At 43.0% G+C, this 18,183-nt stretch overlaps 1 protein-coding gene across 1 annotated transcript in view; it reads right to left on the bottom strand.

Moving 5' to 3' along the window:
• Positions 1 to 847: 847 nt before the first annotated feature.
• The window catches only part of LOC115470067 (WASH complex subunit 2A-like), a 211,934-nt gene continuing 194,598 nt past the window's right edge, over positions 848 to 18,183 (bottom strand). The window contains exons 30-31 of the mRNA XM_030202955.1: positions 12,617 to 12,809; positions 848 to 2,457 (exon numbers count right to left, since the gene is read on the bottom strand). Of these exons, the coding sequence (XP_030058815.1) occupies positions 2,318 to 2,457; positions 12,617 to 12,809 (333 nt within the window). The 3' untranslated portion in view covers positions 848 to 2,317. The remainder of the gene's footprint in view (positions 2,458 to 12,616; positions 12,810 to 18,183) is intronic.

The raw sequence follows: 18,183 nt of genomic DNA, 5'->3' as shown, positions 1-18,183 counted from the left end.
CAAATAATGCAGATCATTTCATCTGAATAAGTAATGTCAGTAAAGAACTTCACTCCTAGCTAGATGGAATATGATCTCAGTCTCAAATGGAGGAGTAGCCTAATGGTTAGTACAGCGGGCTTTGATCTTGGCAACCTGGATTTGATTCCCATTGCAGCTCCTTGTCATTGGGCAAGTCACTTAACCCTCCATTGCCCTAGGTGCAAATATTTAGATTGTGAGCCCTCTAGGGACAGAGAAAAGTACCTGCATATAATGTGTACAGCGCTGTGCACATCTTGTAGAACTATGTAAATGAGTAGTAGTACCTTCAGGTTAACCAATAGAACCTGGTTGATTCACAACGGTCTGGAATAATGTTCTTGGAACAGATGACTCAAAAATGTTAAATTTTCAGTCATAACAACTTAAGTTGTAATTTTTTGCTTTAAATCAGAAAATTCTCGAGGAGAATTTCAGGTCAACTGTCCCTGAACTGAAACTGAGCCTAATGTAAGTCATGCAGCAAGATGATGACCCTAAACATTCAGATCTACTGTAGAACATCGGAAGGGGAGATTTCATATTTTGAATTACTGCGTGGCCATTAGCATGGGACCCCTTACTGCCATCTATTTACTAGGCAGTAAGGGTTCCTGTGCAAAGACTGTGCTAATTGGCAGCACCTAACGATTTGCCAATTAGCGCGGGGCACACTTTCTTTCCTCCCCCAAACACGCCCCCTGCGCTACAAAATATTTTATATTTTTTAGTGCGAGATTGGCATGCGCCAATCCCAAAACTACTGTGGCAAAGCCTTTTTAGCATGTGTTAGTGCTTACTACCACTTAGTAAAAGGGCCTCTAAGGAAATAAGAGGAATTCTCCAGTATTACAGATCTTTACTTTGTTAGAACAATAACAAAGACTGCACTGAATAATTAAAGATTTTAAGATTTTCTCATTTGTTTTCTATTTGAGAACAGATATTTGCATTTTAATTTAATTTGGCATTTATAACCCACTTTACTGACAAGTTCTTTAATTCATGTATAAAGGATGTTCCGTTTTGCACAGATTCAAAGTTTCAAGATGCAATAAAGTAAAAAAACAAAAAACAACCACCCTACTACTTTGTTTTACCACAAAATGGTTAGTTCACAGTGAGTAACGTTCAATTGAGAAAATATTATCAAGTCGAACCTATTTGTTAGTATGAGTCCAACAAATTCAAACAGGAAAATGTGACCAGTTTAAAATTGACAGCAAGGTACCAAAGTCTTCAAATTCAACAGATCAAAATGGCAGAATTGGAAATTTTCGTTAGCAAACCTTGGAGCCACCAACAGCTCATGTAAGCAATTAGCAGTTACAAGTTACTGCAGATTATTAAAAAAAAAATGCACACCTATTCTGCTATAGTGTATATGTGCTGCATTAAGGGCAAGCAATTCTGACTGGCAGAATAAAAGTCTAAAAACAACAAATATTTTAGTATAATTTATCTTTTATAAACATTTTAGTGATTTTTTAATAGGCATTTTAAAGCAATTACAATATACATATTATAGATTACATATTTCGGGAAACAACTGGACTGTTACTCCTGTACTGAATCTCCAAAATAAATTCACAGTAATACTAGTCAGATCACTGACTGCTGTCTGTGTATTTATCAAATGTTATGCTTCAGTTTTGAACGTAGAACATCAATTTCGTATCTGTGGTATTCTCTCTTTAAAAATGATATAATAAAGGAGCCACTTTTCATAAGCTTGGTAAAATTTGGTCACAAAGTGCAGCATATACATCAAAACCTGCTTTTACTACTCAAATGAACCGTTATACTCCTTGAACAAAGCATTTAAAAAAGTTTCTCTGTTATTAGGTATGGAAATATACACTAACAACTGCATTTCATACAGCTTCAAATTACAAACTAAATGCTATTAAAATTTGGGCACTCCTTTGGTTTTGCCAAGCTCCCCTTGATGCACACTAGTTGGGTAACTTGCATGATCATTACAGCACATGGAGATGTCTTCAGCAAGCAGGTATTGTTTGCCTCAACTGGATGCAGACATTTCATTTGGTTAATAACATAATTCATGATTGCTTTAATCGATATATTCTATTCATCATTTTTGTTAGATCCTGCAAATGTTGCAAATTTAATTTTTAATTTTATAGTTTAATATAGAAATATACAAGTTGTTTAGTTGAGTAGATTTAATAGAAGTTGTGTCATTTGTTTTGTTAGGTACTAACAATATAACATAACAAAAAAAGAACAAATATGTAATAAAATGGTTGTTTTATTTTCTCTGTTGTCTCCTCTTCTACATGCCTCCAAATGCATTTAATGGATCATCAAATATACTTTCCACTTTGTTTTCTACTTTAACTCCAGAAGCTGACTTTGAAGATCGATCTTTAGGTTTTGGCATCTTCATTTGATTGCCAGATGTGAAGATATCATCTTAAGAATAAACAAAAGGTGGATAAGCCTCAGTAACAGCAACCAAAAGATATGTGAATACATTATGATGATTACGTTACTTTGTTGATACAGGGCATCTCAACAAGCTTATGTCCATCAATGAAAGTAAGCTTTAAAAACTTCAGTGACATCACTATGTGCTCTGACCTCCACAAGATTTCATGGCCTATATGTAGCATGTTACATAGCTAGCATTTCAAAATGATTGGGGGTATCAAACACAATACAAATTATACTCCATGCTCAATATCGGGGGTGCTCAGCACCCACTGGCACCACAGAGCTGGCTTCCATGCATGTTGCTATATTATAAAGTATGTGATCAGAAACTAATTTGCACTTACCAAAGGTCTTCTTGATACCACAATGTGATCACTATTGAACTAAACTGTCTACAACCAGTTTCACTACAGAAATCTAATCTAAAAGCTGAGTACAAGGGGTGTCAAAGTGTTAGTCTGGTGTTCAAGTTTGAATGAAACTGGATGAACCCAATGTTCTTAGGAAGGGTCCCAGCCACACAGTGAGCTTATGCTACCACTTTCCCTGCAGGAAGGAAAATAAACTAATTTAGAGGCCTGTGTGTTAATGGATGTTAATTTTAGTACATGCACATTAATAATGACCGTAGTGCTGATGTTACTATCAATTTACAGGCAAGTGTCACAGATTCCTAGATGCATAGGCGCCAGTTCTATAGGTGTCTGGGTACCTACAATATTCCTTCCTCTAGGGCTGTAGATTTTGAACAAAAACCTCCATTTTGCAAGGTTACAGGGGAAGGCAGGAAGGAAGGAAGGCTTCTATTGACTGATGGGACGCAGGGGTAGGAGGGGGGGTACTGTAGCCTAGGACAGACATACTTCCTGCTTGCAGCAGACAATGGGAAGGGGAAGTGATACAGATATAGTAGTGAGGAAAAGAAAGAAAAGTAAATCAGGTAATTTTACTGGCATGACAATTTTACATGTGTTGAAAAATAATATGTTTTGCAGATAAAGGTGAGGCGGAAGGGGCAGTCTGCCCCAGGTGCAAGCAACAGGTTGCATAGAGCAGTTGCGCAGCTGTCAGCTCCACCAGTCCTCTGCCTACTCTAATGTTACTTCCTGTTCCGGGGCAGACAGCTGCAGCGACTGCTTCGTGTATCCCCTTGCTAGGAGGAAGGTGATTGGTCTGATGTGCATCGGGGGTGGGTGTGTGACACACATTGGGGGTGATACATATTGGGGGGGGGGGGGGGGTGGGCGCATCTGTGACCCATCCCGGGTGGCAGGCAAGCAAGCTAGGTACACCACTGAAAAAGACAGAAGCATTAGGAGATGAATAGACAGACTAGGAAGTGGTAAAGGGAATTCCCTGGGAGACAGAATGATGCTTCGAAGGGCTAGAAGAGGCAAAAAGGAGTAGTAAGGGGACGAGAGACTGGATGATGGGAACAGAGATTGGTAGTACAGCTGTGCCAGATCAGTAGAAACAGGCTGTGAGGGTGAGAGGAACTCAAGAGAGGGCATGGGTTGTGATGGAGAAGGGAACTAGGATAAGGGGACATGACCTGGGAGACAGCAAAAAGAGCAGGTAGAGGAAACACAAAGCTGCAGATAAAAGAGGAGCTGAAAGAGATGGAGAGTAGCTATGTGGGACTGGAGAAAGAGGCTATGAGAAAGGTGAGAAGAAAGGGAATTCCTGGTGGAGAGAAGAGACATGAAAGTGAGAAAATGGTGAGCAGTGAAATGAACGGGTGAAACTGTAAGCAAGGTAGATGAGAGAAGGTAGAGAGCTAGGCTATGAAGAGACAAACACGTGGAAGAAAGAGAAATTCTTAAGCGAAGGAACGTGAAGACAGAGAAAAACTTCAAAGAAGATCAATAATAACCAGAGGCAGAGGACAGCAAACAAACTAAAGAACAAAGGTCGGAACATAGTTTAAGTTTAGTAAATATTTCTGTACTAGCTAGGCAGAGTCAAGGGTGGGGTCTAGAGGCTGGTATTTGGCTCTTTCCTCTTGCCCTATGGTAATCAACATTAATAAGTTATTTTACTTGAGGGTCATGGAACAAAGGATTGCAGCATGGTCTGAAAAATCTCTTTAACACTGCTCTTTGGCAGTTCTGTAATGGAGAGGGGACTTATAGACAAATCTCAAATTGAAAGGGGAATGTAGAAGAACACCATCTCTCTTTCTCAGAAAATAAAACATCATCCCCCCTATTACATACAGTGGGGATGGACCATGTGGGCTAATTATGCTTCATCGGCCTGAAGAAATAGCATGGCAGTAGCAGAAAAGGTGAGAAATGGTTGGAGTTTAAAAAGGAGCAAAGGATACCCCTGCCCCAAACTATACGTATTTCTTGGTTTCGTTTCCCTTTTGACTCAACTACTAAGCCCCAGCATCCTTTCTTGCTCCCAGCACAGCTTTGCAGCTAGCTTCTGAGGTGTGTAATCTATGTGGCTGTGTAGGGAACCATAAAAAAAGAGGTATTGTTATAGTGGTGCCCCAACTCCATATCCTTCTACATAATGTGGAAGGTAAAGAAGGGATGGGAGATAATAGAAAAGCATTGTGCCAAAGCTACCACCACCAAAGGGGGTGCCAATTTCCATTTTTGCATAGGGCACATATTGGCCTAGGACCACTTCTAACTTGGCTTCTTAGGTCAGTCACTTATCTGTGTACCTTACAACTATGTCAGAGTCAGATGGCGGGTCCTCTTAAAGATTTGTTTAATATATCCTTGCAGACGGGAGAGGTTCCGAGGGATTGGAGAACGGCGGATGTGGTCCCTCTTCACAAAAGTGGTGATAGGGAAGAAGCTGCAAACTACAGGCCGGTAAGCCTCACTTCGGTTATTGGAAAAATAATGGAAGTGATGCTGAAGGAAAGGATAGTGAATTTTCTGGAAGCCAATAAGTTGCAAAATCCGAGACAACATGGTTTTACCAAAGGGAAATTGTACCAAACAAATCTCATTGAGTTCTTTGATTGGGTGACAGGAGAATTGAATCAGGGATAAGCTATGGACGTAATCTACTTAGATTTCAGCAAAGCTTTTGACACGGTTCCCCACAGGAGGCTCTTAAATAAACTGGATGGGCTAAAGACAGGACCCGAAGTGATGAACTGGATTAGGAACTGGTTGACGGACAGACGCCAGAGGGTGGTGGTGAATGGAATTCGCTCGGAGGAGGGAAAGGTGATTAGTGGAGTGCCTCAAGGATCGGTGCTGGGGCCGATTCTGTTCAATATATTTGTGAGTGACATTGCCGAAGGGTTAGAAGGTAAAGTTTGCCTATTTGCAGATGATACTAAGATCTGTAACAGAGTGGACACCCCGGAGGGAGTGGAAAACATGAAAAAGGACCTACGGAAGCTAGAAGAATGGTCTAAGGTTTAGCAATTAAAATTCAATGCGAAGAAATGCAAAGTAATGCACTTAGGGTGTAGAAATCCAAGGGAGACGTATGTGTTAGGCGGGGAGAGTCTGATAGGTACGGATGGGGAGAGGGATCTTGGGGTGATAGTATCTGAGGATTTGAAGGCGACAAAACAGTGTGATAAGGCGGTGGCCGTAGCTAGAAGGTTGTTAGGCTGTATAGAGAGAGGTGTGACCAGCAGAAGAAAGGGGGTGTTGATGCCCCTGTATAAGTCATTGGTGAGGCCCCACCTGGAGTATTATGTTCAGTTTTGGAGGCCGTATCTTGTTAAGGATGTAAAAAGAATTGAAGCGGTGCAAAGAAAAGCTACGAGAATGGTATGGGATTTACGTTACAAGACGTATGAGGAGAGACTTGCGGACCTGAACATGTATACTCTGGAGGAAAGGAGAAACAGGGGTGATATGATATAGACGTTCAAATATTTGAAAGGTATTAATCTTCAAACGAACCTTTTCCGGAGATGCGAAGGCAGTAGAACGAGAGGACATGAAATGAGATTGAAGGGGGGCAGACTCAAGAAAAATGTCAGGAAGTATTTTTTCACGGAGAGAGTAGTGGATGCTTGGAATGCCCTCCCGTGGGAGGTGGTGGAAACGAAAACAGTAATGGAATTCAAACATGCGTGGGATAAACATAAAGGAATCCTGTTCAGAAGGAATGGATCCTAAGGGACTTAGCCAAGATTGGGTGGCAGAACCGGTGGCGGGAGGTGGAGATGGTGCTGGGCAGACTTATACGGTCTGTGCTAGAGCCGGTGGTGGGAGGCGGGACTGGTGGTTTGGAGGCGGGGATAGTGCTGGGCAGACTTATACGGTCTGTGCCAGAACCGGTGGTGGGAGGCGGGGCTGGTGGTTGGGAGGTGGGGACCGTGCTGGGCAGACTTATACGGTCTGTGCCCTGAAAAGGACAGGTACAAATCAAGGTAAGGTATGCACAAAAAATAGCACATGTGAGTTTATCTTGTTGGGCAGACTGGATGGACCGTGCAGGTCTTTTTCTGCCATCATCTACTATGTTACTATCAAGCTCATTTTCAAAGCACTTAGCCTCCCAAAGTTCCATAGAAACCTATGGAACGTAGCCTCCCAAAGTGCTTTGAAAATATGCCTCTATGTGTACCTTACAACTATGTCAGATGGACTGGCACATGGTGGATTGATATGAATGCACACTTTTGTGTCCAGGGATTGTCGGCTCAGAATATGGTCCCTGGAGGTTTCAGGCTAAAGAAAGGAAACATGTGCAGCTGTGGCCCTGGGGCTGTGCAGCTGCTGACTGTTGGTCTTTATGCAGGAGCTGGAGCAGCTCATATAGACTTGTTGGACATGAAACTGTGCTGTCCTGCAATCTGAGTTCTGGAGACGTGCTGCAGAGGATGGGAAGATAGCAGTGGTGTCGTGGAATAGAGATGTGGTGTCAGGGAATAGAGATGCTCTGTGACTCTGAAAGGGGAATAGGAAGGTGATCCATGCCGATGAGTAATGAAGAATAAAAAAATTGAGATGAACCTGCTGAGGAGAGATGACAGATGGGTAAGCCTAGTCTGCAGGGGAGGGGCACTGATTCAGGAGGGGTGAGGGGAAACTTAATGGGAAGAGGAACTAGTAGGGGACAGAACAGTGCAGATCATGTCAGGAGGAAGCAAAGTTCGAGATGGTGGATATTATGCATCCTACCTCCAAACAAAAGGTCAAAGAATGCACATGAAATAAAAAGGCTAGAGAAAATAGGATAGGGAGAGTACAGAAAGAAGAACAGATTAAGAGGGGGAGTGAGAAACAAGTGAGGGTGATCTTGGGAGAAGTGTTCAGTGTGGATGGGCTGGATAGGGAAGAGAGACTGTTAGCTGGGAACAGGAGATTTGGATGGCATAGACTGGACTGGAAGGGATGGAAAGTATGTGTTGTGAGGAAGAGAAGAGCGAGGTGGAGACATAAACTGATGGGGATGAGTTGGGGTTGGGAGGACTGGTAGGAATTTTAGTGCTTCTCTAGTTACTTTGGCCATGAGTCATCCCAGTGTATGCACTACCTGCTATGCTCTACATTTAAATACAGTCTGGCCACTCATTAATTCATTAAATTATTTATGCCCATGATGGCCCACCATACTTTTTCTTTTTAAGGACATAGTAATGTGTGTGAAACAGAGCACCCCCCATCATTCTGAAAAGTTGGCTCATGCCCAGATGGCTACACTGGCAGTGGATGAGTAGCCTAATGGTTAGTGCAGCGAGCTGAGAACCTGGGGAACTCAGTTTGATTTCCACTGTGGCTCCTTGTGACCCTGGGCAAGTCACTCAACCCTCCATTGCCCCAGGTACAAAGCTCAGATTGTGAGCCTACTAGGGCCAGAGAAAGTACCCTGTATATAATGTGAACAGCGCTGTGTAGGTCTAGTAGTGCTACAGAAATAAATAGTAGTATTAGTGGTAACACTAACCTGCAATAAACAGGAAAAAAAAATGCAAATGCCTTGTTAGATGTTATTGCTGGATTAATATCCAGTGTTAAAACGTGGACTAACTAAAACTTAACATGCACAGAGGGCTCCTCCCAAAGACTGTCTTTCCTCAACCACTTAATCCCCCTCCCCCACCAAATTCCCCAAGATACCAGGAAATCTTCAATGGGAAGTGAGAAACCAGCTGACTCCTGCCAGTGAAGAGTTCTTCAACATCTTTAAACTGTGTGAAGAGAGGAAAGGGTGTGCACCTAGAAGCCAGTCTTTGCTTCTGAAGGTAGAAGTGTAGTGAGTGACTATCAAATCTTGTTCTTTGGTAGCAATGGGTGGGGGTCCTTTCAGTAAAATAACTTATTAATGTTGGTGACCACAGGGCAAGAGGAGACAGCTAATAACCAGTTACTCCCCACCCTTGACTCAGCCCCGCTAGAACAGAAATATTTACCAAACTTAACTGTTCTACATTTGAGCAGTTTGTGTGGGGAAAAATGAGCTGTTCAGTGCACTCATTATAATGGTCACAGCATCTTTAATGCTGCCATGCTGTAGAAAAACTGGGACTTAAGTCCCACTCTGAATATCTATGTAAAACAAGTACATGCGCTACTCGATTTTACAACAGTTTAGCACACATTCTCAAGTATCAAATGATAAATTATTAGACTTAAACAAAAATCAGCAGTGGAAGAATCAAATTATATCTAATATAACTAGCTGAGTCTTAAATGTATAAATTCTAACAACTTCTACTACAGGCAGGAGGCTAAAACATTGCGTATTAAAAGTCTAAACATTTAAATAAGAAAAGCCTGCAAACCAAGTTTTTCAAGAGAGAAAATGGGTCAAGTTTTTAAAATTCACTGGCCAGAACTGTATACCAGTAGTATCTGGAGAATGGAAATTCAGAATCTGGTATCAGATTTTCTAATTTTAGAAGACTACAGATACTTCAAAATGGGGGACTCTAAAACACATAGCTCTATATTTAACCTTGTATGTAGAAAAGTTGATTGATCTTGAGCCTCCCCTCCCCCCCAAGTCAGTAAACAAAGGAGAAAGGGATGTTCTCTATGGACAGCAGGATAAGTCTGCCAAACTTTGGTGATGTCATCTGACAGTGCCCTGGTCACAGTGCCCTAGAGCTCAGAAAAGCTAGGAAAGGAGACCTTCTAAGCATATACCAACAACCCCCTTCACACAAGCCATCTGTTTCCTCTCTGGTACAGTAAGTAGGGGCATCCTACATGGAAGGTGGGTGGATTTGTGTGGCTGACTTATCCTGCTGTCCATGGTTAATCCCTGTTACAAGTAAACAACCTCATTTCCTCCATGAACAATCAGGATGACTTAGCCACACACTGATGACTTCCAAGTGAAGAGCTGTGATGGGACATTCTGAGGAGAAATGTGCATCATGAGGCACACTGAGTGATGTGAAAGGATGGATCTACATAGAGCAGAGAGGGTAATGAACACCAAGACAACTACAATTTTTATAAAGGAAAAACCAGTCAGGTCAATCAGAAGCCCAACACAGACTAGTGAAGGAAGTCAGTTAACAAATGAATTAGAAAATTTACTGAAAAACCAGTGAAACAGAAGATGAAAGTGTGAACAAGGTGAACGAGAAGTGGAATCCTGTGTGTTATGGAAAATGAAACGGTGATCATCCCAAACACTCAGATGCAGGATGGTGCTTTGACGGTGTTATGGTAAACTGCTGGAGAGGTCTAAGGTGGAAGCACAATTTTGAGGATACTTTGGCAAAAAGGCTGTCGGTGAGAGTCTATTGGCAGAGACAATAGTGTCTGGTCAAAGAGTGCATACAGAGGACCACATTGTAGCCTTGTAGAAGTCCTCCATGGGGAGGATAGAGTGAATGTTTGTTAGGGTGGTTGCCATGGTCTCAAAGTGGTGGACACTGACCTTGTTGGTGAGCTGGAGGCCTGTTTGGTCACTGCAAAAGGAAATACAGTTAGAGATCTATAGGGAGAGGGTCTGCTTGGTGATTGGGACACCTGGACTGTTGTGGTTAAAGAAGAAAGAGTTGCCTGTTGCTCAGGAGAGAAGTAGGGGAGCACAATGGCCAGATTGATGTGGAAGGTGGAGAGTAAGACCACCTTTGGGAGGAACACCAAGTGTGTTCTGAGAGTGAGCTGGTCATGAGAGAAATGGGTGCAACGTGTGTAAATCATGAGTGCCTATAGCTCACAGATGAGTCAAGCGTAAATGATGGCAGTGAGGACAATTTTTTTCCATGTGAAAAATTTGAACAGGGCATCCTGTAGAGTTTCAATTAGAGTATGAGCTGGTGTAGGACAAGTGTGGGGTAGGCCAGCAGATTGGAGGATAGAGATTCACTGGGCCTCTCATGAATCTGGAAATCAGTGGGTGAACTAGGATAGAGTTACTGTCCTGTCAATCATGGTAGGCAGCAATAACGCTCAGGAGAACCCAAATGGAGGTGGCTTTGGGGGAAGCATTAACGAGAATGATAAGGCATTGGAACAGGAGAGGCAAAGGACAAAAGAAAGGGTTCAATTGTGCTGATGTGCATCAGGCCCGGAACCCTTTCCACTTGAGCACATATGATTATCTCCTCAATTACCTGTTTGCTGGGAGGATCAGTTACATCTCCTCAGATGGAGGGAGCGCAAAGTCATCATTTTATCATCCATGCAATTAAAGCAGTTTGGAGAAGAGTGTAGCCCTCCTTCCCCCCTACCCCATCTTGTGCGATAATGTTTGGAAAGGCCAGTATTCCGATAGGCAGGAGGATGGCTAGATGTTGAAGGTATGAAAACAGGTATATCTGTCTGTCTTGGCCAGTGCACAGTGAGGAGGAGGATGATTGCCTGGTTTCTATCAGGCCATAGTAAGACCTTACCCTGAGTAATGTGTGCAATTCAGGTCACCATATCTCAAAAAACAGAGTGGAATTAGAATTAATTTGCTTTAATTAATTTGTATTAATTTGCTTCTTGAACTTATTGTAATTTGTGTTATATTCTGTACATTATTATGTTTTATTCACTTTATTGTTTGTTTGTAAGCCACATTGAACTTGAGTCTATTTCAGGCTAATGTGGGGTATAAATGTCATGAATAAATAAATAAAAGATTCAAAGAAGGGCGACCAAAATGATTAAGGGCTTCCAGGATGTATATGTTGGCTCCATTATTTCATTAGCTGCCACTGGAGGGGAAGCATATGAAGTTTGATTAGTGGGACCCCATGTACAGCAGCCATCAGGTAACGCAAGAGACGGAGAATGATTTTAGCCATAACTGGTGGAAGTAGAGAGGTGGGGTGGACCAGAGAGGTTATCACCTCTAACCATTGGCTACGAAAGGCGGCCTTCGACAAGGCCTTTTGGATGCCTGCCCACTGAATTCTAGTAGCTGCAAAGGCTGGAGGTATGATTTTTTTTTTTTTTTTTGCTGTTGATGATGAAAAAAAGAGCCTGTAGCAGCCAGGTTGTCTGAGGTACAGAGGCTTCAGTTTGCAGGCATATAGGCCCCACTATGAACCAGTCATCTAAGTAGATGAATATGCATATCCCTCTTTTGCAGAAGTGTGCAGCAGCCAATGTTACACACCTGGTGAAGGCCCTGGGTGCCGAAGATAAACCAAATGGGAGGACACTGTATTGGTAATGTCTGTCCATGAGAAAAGGCATACATACAGCTTCAGTGTTGGATGGATCAGTAAGAGCATATCCTGGAGGTCTAGGGAGGCTAGCCAGTCTGTTTGGAACAAGGGAAGAATAGTCCCCTGGGCATGCATTTAAAAGTTCTTGGTAGATGAATCTTTTGAGTTTCTGAAAATCCATGATGGAGTGGAGGCCTCATATTTTCTTGGGGACTAAAAATATCATGAGTAGAATCCCTGGCTGGTCTCTACAACAATGATGGGTTCTATCGTTCTTGACTGTAATAGGGATCTAAGCTCCACAAGAAAGACTGGGAGATGCTGGAGACCCCAGAAGATTTGTTAGGGAAGGGAAGGGGAGCTGCTAGACTATAGCAGGGCAAGAAGCATGGCTGATGGCTCACCTATGGCAGCAGATATCCTTGGGCTGGCCATGTTAATCTGAGTAATGTTTTTTTTGTGAATTCAAATATTTTGGGAAAAACTAAAAAGGCACTTGCTACTCAAATCCTAGAAATGAACATTGTGTTGGGTGGTTTTGGTTACGAGTACACTTTACTGTTCTGATATATAAGTAAAGCCTACCCATTTCATCGTCAAATATCGACTTGGCTTCCACTTTTTTCTTCTTCTTGTCTTTTGGTTTTACAGTTAGGTCAGCAAAAATATCTGTGCTAAAAATATCTGTGCTGTCACCAAAGAGATTAGACTTTGCTGTCTTCTCCTTCTCATTTTTTTTCCTCATTGGTTTAGCTGCTTCTGTAGCAAATATATCATCCTAAAAAGACAGAGATAAAACAAATTGTAATTATACCAAGTAGAGTACCATAGAAATGCTGAGCAAAACAAGTGATGCAAAATGTATAATGTGAAAATATACAGGTTGAGTGTTTTTTTTTTCCCTTCAAACACTGAACTATAATCTCTCACTGTATAATCCACCTTAAAGGAAAAATTTGGTCTCCCCTGTTTTCTTTGAGTCCAACCAGACAAGCCTAGAACTGATGGGCTATGTCCATCAGCCAGCAGAAGGAGAAAAACTAATGAGCTGTGAGCTCTGCACTATAAGAGCCCATGTGCAGACTCCACAGCTCAGTATTCCTATAAGAAAGCGGATATACCCCTCTCCCCACTACTGTTCTACACCCTTATAACATGAGGGATCTGCCCCACTGTGACAGATCACAATCTGGAAACACCCAAATAGTCCTATGCCTTCTGCACTACAGTGTTTACATTAGCGCATAGCCATTATCCATTCACCTATTCTATAGCGGAAGGGGACTCAAGCGTTCAGTTTTGGTTGCCATATCTCAAAAGATATGGCAGAATTAGAAAAGGTTCAAAGAAGAGCGACCAAAATGATAAAGGGGGTGGAACTCCTCCTGCATGTCCTCTTCAGCTTCGAAAAGAGACGGATTAGGGGAGGTATGATTGAGGTCTACAAAATCCTGAATGGTGTAGAATGAGTAGAAGTAAATTGATTTTTTACTCGTTCCAAAAGTACAAAGACTAGGCGACACTCTAGGAAGTTACATGGAAATACTTTTAAAACAAATAGGAGGAAATATTTGTTCACTCAATTTGCCCCAATTTGACTGCCCCTATCGGACTGACTGTTCACTTGTCTTTTAGATTGTAAGCTCTTTGAGCAGGGACTGTCCCTCTATGTTAAATTGTACAGCGCTGCGTAACCCTAGTAGCGCTTTAGAAATGTTAAATAGTAGTAGTAGTAGTCATCGAATAGTTAAGCTCTGGAACTCTTTACCGGAGGATATGGTAACAGTGGTTAGGGTATTTGGTTTTAAAGAAGGTTAGGACAAGTTCCTGGAAGAAAAGACATGGGGAAGCAACTGCTTGCCCTGGGATTTGATGGAATGTTGCCACGATTTGGGTTTCTGCCAGATACTTGTGACTTGGCTTGGCCACTGTTTGGAAACAGGATACTGAGCTAGATGGACCATTGGTCTGATCCAGTATGGCTACTCTTATGTTCATAATCAGTTAACATGCGACAATGTAGCTGCGCTAACCAATTAGGGAGGAACACGCCCACTCTCTGCTTCCCCAGACACATTCCCTGCACCAAAAAATAAATTTTGTTTTAGCATGTGTGTAGCTTACGCACATGGCAAAATTATGGGATGCCTCAGCACACCCTGTGGTAAGTCATTTTTCGCTTTAAACAGCACCCATTACTGCTTACAGCAGGTTTGTAAAAGGGCCCCATGTTATTTGGATGATTTTATTTGTATGTTATTTTAGAACATATATTACATTTGTTTCATCTAGTTTTACATATTATGTTTAAAAGTTTTATAATGAATGTTGACATGTACTCCATCTTGTGAAAAGTGGAATATAAATAAATAATAAAACAGGTGGAATACTTTTGGTGAAGCTGCCGGCCAAGATAGCCACGTTATTTTGAACTCCTGCATTCCCTGCCTGTGAAAGTCCTCTACCTGCTACCCATAAGTGTTCTTCGCAGGATTCCAGGTTCTGGAGATATTGGAAGGGTTGTTGAAAAGCCAAGAGAGGGGTCACACAGTTGGCAGTGACCTGGCAAGATACCAGAACAGTAGAACAGATTTTATGTTGCTTATCCTAAAAATAAGCACATCCAAATATTGGCTTATGGACTTTTCTTTTAGGAAATTATCCAAACCTTCTTTAAACCCTGGTAAGCTAACTGCTTTTACCACATTCTCTGGCAACGAATTCCAGAATTTAATTACTCGTTGAGTGAAGAAATATTTTTTTGATTTGTTTTAAATTTAATACTTAGTAGCTTCATTGCATGCCCCCTAGTCCTAGTGGAAAGATTAAACATGAGATTCACATCTACCTGTTCCACTCCATTCAGAATTTTATAGACCTCTATGACATCTCTCCTCAGCCATCTCCTCTCCAAGCTGAAGAACCCTATCCACTTTAGCCTTTCCTAATAAGTAAGTTGTCCCATCCCCTTTACCATTTGTCGCCCTTCTCTGTACCTTTTCTAATCTCGCTATATCTCTTTTGAGATATGGTGACCAGAAATACACACAGTATTCAAGTTCTAGTAGCACCACAGAGAGATACAAAGGCATTATAACATTCTCATTTTTGTTTTCCATTCCTTTTCTAATAATTCATAACATTCTATTTGCTTTCTTAGCCAGCGCTGCACAATGAGCAGTGGGTTTCAACGTATCATCTACAATGACACCTAGATCCTTTTCCTGGGTGATGACTCCTAATATGGAACCCTGTGTCATGTAGCTATAGTTTGGGTTCCTCTTTCTCACATGCATCACTTTGCACTTGCTCAAATTAAACATTGCCATTTGGAAGCCCAGTTTCATAAGGTCCTCTTGCGATTTAATAACTTTGAATAACCAAGTCATCAGCAAATTTAGTTACCTTACTAATTATTTCCATCTCCAGATCATTTGTAAATATGTTAAAAAGCAGTGGTTCCGGCACAGATGGTAAAATTATATCTTACCTGATAATTTTCTTTCCTTTAACGCAGCAGATGAATCCAGGAACCAGTGAGTTAAGTCCGCCTACCAGCAGGTGGAGATAGAGATAAACTAAAGGCAGTGATGCCAGACGGCCAAGCTCCTTCCTCAGTTAGTATGTCATTCGTAAGCATTTGCCAAGGCCAAAAATATGAAACCAATAACAACCAGAAACCATCCTCACTATGAAAAATAGAGAACCAAATAAGAACTTCGAATTAACTGCAACTTGATTCAGAAATCTGAATCATTTCTGTGTTCCCATATCTGTCTGAGCTCTGCAAAAGAGAACCCGGAAGGAAAAAATAGCCACACTGCGTGGAAAATGAAAAATCTGTCGGCTGAACTAGGGAGGGATCCTGGATTCATCTGCTGCGTTAAAGGAAAAAAAAAATATCAGGTAAGACATAATTCTACCTTCCTTGTCACTTGCAGCAGATGAATCCAGGAACTACTGGGATGTACCAAAGCATTCCTTAAGTAGGGTGGGAAGCCGACGCTCCCCGCACCAACACTCCCATCCCAAAACTTGCATCTTCCCGAGCAGACACGTCTAGCCTGTAATGCTTCGCAAAAGTATGACGGGACGCCCAAGTAGCCGCCCGACCAATCTCGTCCAGAGATAAGGCCTCCGCCTCCGCCCAAGAAGCCGCCTGTGCCTGAGTAGAATGTGCCTTCAGGGCCACTGGAGACGCCCGCCCTTATAGCAGATATGCCACTCCAATGGCTTCCCTAATCCAGCGAGCAATGGAAGCCTTAGAAACCGCCTCACCTCTTTTCGATCCTGACAAGAGCACAAAGAGATGATCCGAGCATCGAAACTCGTTAGAGATCTGCAAGTAACGAAACAAGGCTCTCCGCACGTCCAGGAAACGTAGCGAGGCAAACTCCCCCGGATAATCCTCTCTTCGAAAAGACGGAAAATAAACCGCCTGATTGACATGGAAAGCCGAAATCACTTTAGGTAGAAACGACGACACCGTCCGGATCGACACCTCTGCTTCAGAAAACTGCAAAAAAGGATTTCTGGAAGACAAAGCTTGAATTTCAGAAATCCTCCTAGTCGAAGCAATGGCCACCAAAAACACTGTCTTAAGTGTTAGATCCTTCTCAGAAACCTTATTCAATGGCTCAAACGGTGGGGCCTGGAGGGCTTGCAGTACCACATTCAAATGCCACGCCGGGCACGGCTGCCGCAGAGGAAACCGAAGCTGAAGAGCCCCGCACAAAAAATGGACCACATTAGAGTGGAACTTGCTAAAGAGGAACTGTCTAGTTTGCCCCTAAAACAAGCTAGCACGGCCATCTACACTCGAAGGGAATTATATGCCAATCCCTTTTGAAGACCATCCTGAAGGAACTCCAGAATAACCGGAATGTCCGCCTGAAAAGTCAATTCAGCACACCACGCCGAGAAAGCTTTCCACACTCGCGCGTACACTGCTGAAGTAGACTGCTTCCGTGCCTCCAAAAGAATGGCAATGACTGGTCCTGAAAATCCCTTCTTCCTCAGCTGCTGCCTCTCAATAGCCAGGCCATAAGACCAAAGCGAGACGGATTTTCCATCTGAACTGGCCCTTGATGCAGCAGATCGGGAGTCACCGGAAGTTGCAATGGTAGCTCTGAGAGTGCTCGAACGAGATCCGCATACCACGGCCGTCAGGGCCAGTCTGGGACCACTAAAATGACTGGCCCCCGATGCTGCCCTATGCGGCAAAGAACTCTCCCTATCACAGGCCACGGAGGAAAAACATACAGTAGCTGTTGTTCCGGCCATGGCTGGAGAAGAGCGTCCAATCCTGCGGATCCTGGCTGCCGTTTGCGGCTGAAGAACTGGGGAACTTTGGCATTGCAAGCCATGGCCATGAGATCCATTACTGGTCTTCCTCAACGTTGACAGATCAGCCGAAAAGCAGAGTCCGACAGCGTCCATTCCGCTGCGTCCAAAAGAGTCTGGCTGAGAAAATCTGCTTGAACATTGTCTTGATCCGCAATGTGCGCTGCCGACAGACTCTGAACATGTGCTTCTGCCTATACTAGAAGACGAGATGCTTCCACTGCCAAGAGAAGACTGCAAGTTCCCCCCTGCCGATAAGATGTAGGCCACCGCCGTGGTGTTGTCCAAGAATACATGAACTGCCTGCCCCCTGCAGAAGGTCCTGAAAACTCCGCAGCGCATTCATGACTGCTCGCAACTCCAGACGATTTATCGGTCAAGTCGCTTCTAGAGGGGTCCACGATCCCTGGGCTACTCGATGAAGACAATGGGCTCCCCAGCTCGCAAGGCTGGCATCCGTCACGACTACCAGCCAATTGGGAGATGCCAGAGAAACACCCTTCTGCAAACTGGCTGACCGGAGCCACCATGCGAGACTGTCCCTGGACCGGCTCGACCAAGGAAGACGTCGTTGATAATCCAGCGACGTCGGTGACCATCTGCTCAAAAGAAAATTCTGAAGAGGCCACATGTGAGCTCTTGCCTATAGAATGACCTCCAAGGTCGTCGTCATGGAACCGAGGAGCTGAACATAGCCCCACACTCGGGGAGTGCGACAACTCAATAAAGTCCGTACCTGAGAAAGCAATTTGATCCTTCGCCCCTCGGGGAGAAACACCTTCCCCCGCTTCGTATCGAATTGCACTCCA

Source organism: Microcaecilia unicolor, chromosome 5 (genome assembly GCF_901765095.1).
Source record: "Microcaecilia unicolor chromosome 5, aMicUni1.1, whole genome shotgun sequence".
NCBI lineage: Eukaryota > Metazoa > Chordata > Amphibia > Gymnophiona > Siphonopidae > Microcaecilia > Microcaecilia unicolor.
This window is presented reverse-complemented; position numbering and strand designations above follow the sequence as displayed.